The 8,121-nt window shown below is 36.6% G+C and overlaps 1 protein-coding gene across 1 annotated transcript; it reads left to right on the top strand.

The window, feature by feature from the left end:
• The first annotated feature begins 928 nt into the window (after positions 1-928).
• On the top strand, positions 929-7,674 carry eno1b (enolase 1b, (alpha)). Its single transcript, XM_059570752.1, has 12 exons — positions 929-996; positions 1,802-1,890; positions 1,996-2,091; positions 2,746-2,804; positions 2,920-2,989; positions 3,485-3,618; positions 3,880-4,102; positions 4,193-4,390; positions 4,490-4,691; positions 6,898-7,006; positions 7,109-7,167; positions 7,274-7,674. Exons 2-12 carry the CDS (start codon positions 1,806-1,808, stop codon positions 7,338-7,340), a joined length of 1,302 nt encoding a protein of 433 aa, XP_059426735.1. The 5' UTR covers positions 929-996; positions 1,802-1,805; the 3' UTR covers positions 7,341-7,674.
• The last annotated feature ends 447 nt before the right edge of the window (positions 7,675-8,121 follow it).

Raw genomic sequence — 8,121 nt, 5'->3', positions numbered from 1 at the left:
GGGTGGGGGCAATGAACTGAGGGATTACTGGCCCAAGGGAATGAGTTGACAGGATTCTCCAGCACACAAGCACTCTATTGTGTCTCTTGTTGTTGCATCACATTCTCTCCACAGACAAGAATACAGTGGAAAATTGTTAATCATTTAACAATCTGAGATTTTGAATCGTAGATATTATTTACATTGCTTACAGCAGCAGAATGGCCTAGTAGGACTGTGCATCATCTTCTTGCTTTTCTGTGTGTCATAAGTACAATGGCAAAATATATTACTTCTATATTGTTTCTACAAAATCTTAGGACCAGAGCTTCAAGTCTCAGCAAGATTCTGAAAAAACATTAAACATTCTACATTATTAAAATTCTAATAATTTTAAACTAATTATCAATGTACGGCATATAATCAGATATATTCGGAAGAAAAAAAATGCATTTCGCTCACTGCTGGAAAACGCACTGCAATTTTTGATCTTATTGTAGACATTTCCACATCTAGGTATAATCGATTTTACAGCAGTAAGTCTATTAATTTGTAAAGATTGTACCTGTTTATATAAATTAAAATAATTTAAAGCAATCGCTATTAAATTACATTTTATGATATATTAATCTCGTAATCAACAACGACTGTGATTGGTCAAGCCCTAGCAGCGTTGAGAAAAGTAACATGTAAGTTAACACATTCAGTAGTGGTTTAGAAAAATATATTGAACAAAACCTTATTATCCATTAAATCTTAAATATACAGTGAAGTGTTAAAAAATAAGAGCTACAATAAAACTGTATATCCGACAACTTCCCAGCCGCAAAGCTCCACCCATTTCCTAACCACATGTTGTAAGACAACTGCCATTCTCCTCGTTCTAGTCTTTTCTATGATCTCCCCCTATGGGTGAGTTTTCGCTGAGAGCGAACCGCTAGCACAGTCAAGTGCGTGTGAGTTTGAGTGAGAGCTTGATTTCTTCATCCTGTCCTTTAATTATACGCTGTCGTTGAGGTAAGAAGCATTGTATTTATGGACTTTCAACGTGACAATTTTCTAGCCAACATTACATTTGATTTAGTTATATTAAAATCAGCCTTTTTCGTTAATCTCGAGTAATCTCTGTACACGGTTTTCCGATATTTAGACAGAAAGAAAGCGTTAAATTCTCAATCTCGAGTGTCTTAAAAAATGTTGGATGAGAGTCACCATGAATAAGCAAGTGACATTGAAGACCGTGATGAGTCGTGGTTTCCATCACGCCCACTAATATTCACACATTGTAATGGGATTAAATATTTGCAGAACAAACTTTAGGAGAAGAAATCCGATTACTGGAAGGAAATGAGTTTGAGACTCGATATTTGGCACTGTACAGTTGAACAAATAGTGTTGATGTTTATATTCTGTGTAGGCAAAAACTTCCAGACCAGTTTAGTAAGCTTTTAGTTTTCTGACCAGAGTGTGACAGCTGCTAATCCAATTAGACCTGAGCTTCTCATGATGCCCCAAGGAATAGCACACTTTTCAAAATACTCTGTGTATATTTGAAAGCTGTTAATCATATATTTGATTGAAAGAGATGTGGATTTATTCATGCAGATGTTTTCCTTCAGTAATGATTAGTCCTAATAACAGGAAAGAGGATTTAACAAAGTGACCCATGGATCAGTAGCATTACTGTAAGGCAGATGGTGTTCTCAGGTTTCCTTGAAGTCCCCTTTAGATGTGTGGTTAGATTTGTAGTTTCAGCAGAAGCATACCCCTTTACTTTAAAATCTGATCTTTTTAACTTTTTATTCATTTATTTATTTTTAAGGAACATGTCTATCCTAAAGATACATGCCCGTGAGATTTTTGATTCTAGGGGCAACCCCACTGTAGAGGTGGACCTCTACACAGAGAAAGGTGATTCCCCTTGATGTTTCTTTCCAAATTGAAAGCTAAACTAAGAAGGTTTAGTGTACTGACATTACAAGCAGAATAAAAACTAATTTACTGGTTTTGAAACAGGTTTGTTTCGAGCTGCTGTCCCTAGTGGAGCGTCTACTGGAATCTATGAAGCATTGGAGCTGAGAGACAATGACAAGTCACGTTACCTGGGCAAAGGTAAATCTGCTTTTTCATGTTTCTGATTAACTAAATTAAATTAGAAATCTAATTTCATCTGGTTTTACAAAATGTATTGTTAACTGTTTTGGAAATAACCAAGACTTGCTGAGCTAGATTTGTTTACTGGACACAAAGAACTGTTTCTCTTCCCCGCTCTGTTTTTTTTCTGTTAGATTGGAAAGGAGGACTTATTAAATGTACTGATTAATAACTGGGTTCAGCCTTGTGTTAACAGGTACCCTAGTGAACTAGTGAGAAAACATTTTTTTTGTTTTGTTTGATGGCTCTGAATTTGCATGACATATTTGACCCAGTGTCATACTGTGGTGTTAATTATCTATTAGAAAAAAAAAAGAAGTAAAATCTGAAACGCTTGAGCATGTGATTCAGATCAGTGAATAATGCAAGAATCTGCACTGTGGTATTTCAGTATTATTCAGTGCACAATGTTTGCATGGAAAAAATCTGATTGTTTATGGCTCTCGCTTGGCTGACATTACAAATTCTATAAAAATCTGACAATCTTTAACTTTGTGGCATGAACTAATCAAGGAAATGTAAAGATATGCATGTGTCTAATTGCAGCACAATTCAATCCACAATAACTTTGCTTATACCTGTAGTATCTTTCTTCTTTTCTGTGTAATGTAGGTGTATCAAAGGCTGTTGAGCATGTGAACCAAACTATTGCACCTGCCCTGATCAGCCAGGTCAGTATTTTATCATTTTATTCTGAAACAAAAGAAAATAGTAACTGTAAATTTGTTGGGTTGTTAATTATATATATTTTTTGTCCATCTTGCTCTCTTTCTGTCTGTCACATAGGGAATTCCTGTAGTTGAGCAAGAAAAGATTGACCAGTTCATGCTGGAACTGGACGGAACTGATAACAAGTGTAAATCATAATATTTACACGTCTATGTGTTTAACAATAGGAAGGATATTGTCCTTTGCATGAAAATACTTTCCCCTTAATGGTTGTTTTCCTTTAAATTTTTTACACCCAATTACCCAGTTAAATTACTCTATAGTTTAGAAATGTATGTCCAGTAAGGTATTTTTTTAAAGAAATCGATACATTTAATTGTTTGATATTTGTCAAGACTGTTTTTACTGCATTTTTTATCAAATAAATGCAGCCTTGGTGAGCATACAGTATAAAGGGTATTTCAAAAACTAAAAATTAAAAAAATTAATAAAATTATTACACACTATTACACAAAAATTGCTACAAACCTTTGAATGGTAGAGTACATTTGAAAACACTGTAAAAACAAAAAAACAAATTCAAACAAAAAAGTGATAGTTTTCCAAATTTAAAGTTTTGCAAATATTAGGTGTTATGTGTAGTCATAATGCTTTTAATTCCTGTGTATATTTCGAATATCAGCTAAATTTGGTGCCAATGCCATCCTGGGTGTGTCCCTGGCTGCGTGTAAGGCAGGAGCCGCAGAGAAAGGTGTTCCTCTGTATCGTCACATTGCTGACCTTGCTGGAAACCCTGAGGTCATCCTGCCTGTGCCGGTGAGAAATATAAAAGCCTTGTATTTGAAATTGTACACTATGGAAAAATGTCATGCGACTGAAAATGTTAAAAGATCATTAATTAGATTGTGTTTGAACTCAAAGAGATTGTCTTTTTATTTTAAGAGGGTATTTAAGTGCAGACCAGCTTCCTTTCCTATTTGCTTTCTTTTGTTATTTAAATCTTAATAAAAGTAGGAAAGCAAATTATGGGATAAAATGTTATTGTTCCATTGAATTTTGCTTATTGTTTTCTCAAAGGCCTTTAATGTGATCAACGGTGGCTCACATGCTGGCAATAAGTTGGCCATGCAGGAATTCATGATTCTGCCAGTCGGGGCCAGTAGCTTTAAGGAAGCCATGCGCATTGGTGCAGAGGTGTACCACAATTTGAAGAATGTTATTAAGGAGAAATATGGCAAGGATGCCACCAACGTTGGGGATGAGGGAGGATTCGCACCAAACATCCTGGAGAACCAAGAAGGTATCTGAAAAAGCTAATTGCACTGTTTGAGACTATACAGCTGAAATGACTTACAACTTTATAATGCTCTTTTTTGTACATTTATAATAGCCCTAGAGCTGCTAAAGAGTGCCATCAGTAAAGCTGGTTACACAGATGAGATTGTGATTGGCATGGATGTGGCAGCATCCGAATTCTATCGTGACGGAAAGTATGACTTGGACTTCAAGTCTTCCGATGACCCGGATCGATACATCAGCCCTGATGAGCTTGCTGACCTTTACAAAAGTTTTATTCAGGATTATCCAGGTATTCAACAGTCATTTGCTCTGTTATTTAATTACATTACAGATTTTTTTCTTTGAGCGCAGATGCAGAAATGTGACTTCATTTTTATAATTTCTCTAGTGGTCTCCATTGAGGACCCCTTTGATCAAGATGATTGGGAGGCCTGGACCAATTTTACCAACAGCACGGACATACAGGTGGTGGGAGATGATCTTACTGTTACCAACCCCAATCGCATTGCTGATGCAGTGGAGAAGAAGGCTTGCAACTGCCTGTTGCTCAAAGTCAACCAGATTGGAAGTGTTACCGAATCCCTGCAGGCGTGAGTTCAAAACCCTGATCCTGCATTTGTACAGTGATGCCGCATATAAATTTAAAGTATACAGCTTTTTCATTAAATTGCCAAAATCTTAACACTTTGTTTTATATTTCCATATATTATTCAGAATTTCAGTGTGGACTTTCTATATGGAAGGATATTCTGGACAATTTTCAAAAGGAATTGCAAATTGTATTTACAACTTTGTTTTCCTTTTGTGGACACATAAATTGTGACATAATCCAGATGCAATTGCAAATCATGCTTTACCGTTTGTGTTTTCGTTTTTGTGAACGCATAGTGACTGCCAAATTTCAAATAAAAGAAAAGGAAAGTCCATTTGTAACTGTATTTCCCACATCTTAAGTAAATAGCAATATTAATTAGCACATCAGCTTTATTACTCTCAGCGTCACGCATGTAACCTGCCAAAACCCAAATGAAATTGCAATTCCGTTAGCATTTGAATTGTTTATGTCTACATGGAAACCTGTCAATCAATGTGAGGGGCGGGACTATACTATGGGGCGTGTTTGTATTGGGAGGTGACGTCATTCACAGACGGATCGTGTCGATTGCTTTGAACAGTGAAGGTAATTGGTAAAGGCTCCGCTAAAGGCAGCTGCCAATCAGTTCCTGCCTGTGTAAACAAACAAATAGTGCAACCCTCTTGGCACCTTACACAATAAATAAATCTTTCTTTTTTACCCCAAATGCAGCAATTATACCCTGCTAACAGCGGCAGCCATAACGGTACTTACAATAAGTCAATATTTACTATTAACCAAACTGTTTTCACCTGTCTCAACATCTCTCACTGATTAAAAGTGAGGAGTATAATATAATGTAATGTAATATACAGGGCTTAAAGTATTCCGGCACCATGCCGGATCTCCGGCATGTGGCCGTGACGAAAAAAAAAAGAAAAATATTTGAGAGCCTGAGCATGCAGTTTAATATTTTCGAGCCAATTTATTTCTTATACCAATCATATGAGAGGAACGCAGCTTTAACTAACGTTACAAGCCTATCAGAAGCAGAGAAGGGCGAGTCCTTGCAACACAGGATGATTGATGCCCATACGTCAATGTCACGTTAGCGTTGTCGGAGAAAACAAAAATGGAGCGCAAGTTTATGAAGCCTGGGGATGATGTCCTAGACTCCTAGCAATAGATAAATAAATCGCGCTTTTGGCAGTTGGTGCAAGAAACTGAGAGAGCCCGGGGCTTGTTTCTGCATGATTTGCTCGAGGAAGCTACTGTATGCCAGCAGCGGTAAGAAAGTGCTTGCTCGTTATGATTTATGTCGCGTTCCAGGCAACCCGTAACCCATGTTTTTCCAACCTTAAACCTGTGAAAGTGCACTGGAATGGCAGTCAAACCCGTGACTTCCCACCTGTGAACTCCTACTAGATCGATGTACTCCGAGTTCTGACGTCACACAGCACGCGAAACAACAGCGCCTACCGGGAGCAACTATTAGCTGACACACCGTTGTCTATGACTGACCATGTCTGCGATTTAAAAAATACGTGTGTGCACATTTATAGCAGAAAATTATTTGTCATTCAGATTTTCTCAGCCACTGGTCACCCTGTGTAGAAAACTGGCAGAAGACAAAAAAGCGTTAACTACACTGTTGGTTTCAAATCAACATGCGAGTTACATCCCAGAAAAAAGTGATAATAGCCTTGATTTCACTTCTAATCTTCAGTTTAGCAGTTCTGTTCTTTAGCACTTTGAGCACTTAATTCTTTAAGCACTTGTTATTGTTTAGAAGAAAACACTTTATTTGACATAGTACTTTTAAATAAATGGTGCCAAACATAAACATTGAAGAGATTCATGTCTATCTCTGTCTGTTTACCATTTTTTAAGCACTTTAAGCTCTTGTTACTGAATTTTTGTTACTATCGTCAATATTTGAATTAAGTCTGTCTGTGGAGTTCAGGCTCAAAAAAAGTTCAGGCTCAGGATTTTTTTCCACTTTAACCCCTGAATATAATATAATTGCATTTTTAATTTGCAGTTGCATTTGGATTGTTACAATTTATGCATCAACATATGGAAAACTCAGTTGAAAATAAAGTTTTCAAGTCCTTTTTGAAATTGTCTGGAATATCCTTCCATAAATCCCAGTGAAAAATCTATATAGTTTAATAAAAAGTAAAATAAAATGTTTGTCAACTATTTGTAACATCCCCCCACAGGTGTAAGATGGCTCAGTCCAATGGCTGGGGTGTGATGGTGAGTCATCGCTCCGGGGAAACAGAGGACACCTTCATTGCTGACCTGGTTGTGGGACTTTGTACTGGACAGGTACTAAATATGCTTTAGAATGATCATAAAATGTAGGCATTTCATTTTAAGGTTACCTGTTCATGTTCAGGTAATTAACTCTTTATTTTTCCTCTTCTTCAGATTAAAACAGGAGCCCCATGCCGTTCAGAGCGTCTGGCCAAATACAACCAGATCCTCAGGTAATCTTACAGATAATTCTATTAGAAATAAAAATGTTTTTGGTTCTAAGTATATAGGCATATGTTTCACTTTTTTCACATACCTGCTTGTTTTCTTCTTACACAGAATTGAAGAGGAACTGGGGGATAAAGCTCAGTTTGCTGGGAAGAACTTCAGAAATCCACTGAACTGAGTAAACCGTAGTACCATTAGAACTACTTACCCTTCTACAGTAAATGTACTAATAGTTCAGTGTGAGACATGGTAATTCAACAGAAAGCAGTATGTGTTATAACTAAAGATTGGGTGGTTACAGGGACTGTATCATCAAGGAAACAGAAACAAGCATCATAAACTTTGTGATGGTGTCCATTTGGATGAGTGTTACGTGTACTTGTGTGATGATGATTGTATTGCAAAATAGAGCAAACATTATTTTCCTGTAAATGCTGCATAGCAGATTCCTGAGCTTTGTGCTTGTGATAGTGGATACTGTTAAAATAAAAATATTACCTCAACTAATGAAAGGCCTTTGTATAATATCATAGTCTAAATAGTCTCCCATTTACTTGTTTCCGACAGGTTCGAGCATGTCTTGTGCAGAAGGAAATACCTATTTTATTTTTTTGACCAAAACACTGATGAATGCTCGAGTTTGATTAGTTGATAGCTTTCTAAAATTGCATGGCTATAAAGTAATAGATCATGACAGCATTTAAAGTGACTTAAAATGGAACAAAACTAGTGGTAAAATAATGCTTTTGTTAAAAAAGGTAATAATGATCCACATAACAATAATTGTTATTCATATTATTTAATAATAATTCACCGTCCCTCTTGTTAACAGTAAAGCTGTAGAGATGCATGAAGCCATCTAAGCAGACACGGCTGCATTTAAAGCGTCTTATTTCACTGAGCCGAAATAAATCCACCGTCTCCACAGTGGCAGTCCTTTAAATCTATTCTACACGCAC

Source organism: Carassius carassius, chromosome 17 (genome assembly GCF_963082965.1).
Source record: "Carassius carassius chromosome 17, fCarCar2.1, whole genome shotgun sequence".
Lineage (NCBI taxonomy): Eukaryota > Metazoa > Chordata > Actinopteri > Cypriniformes > Cyprinidae > Carassius > Carassius carassius.
This window is presented reverse-complemented; position numbering and strand designations above follow the sequence as displayed.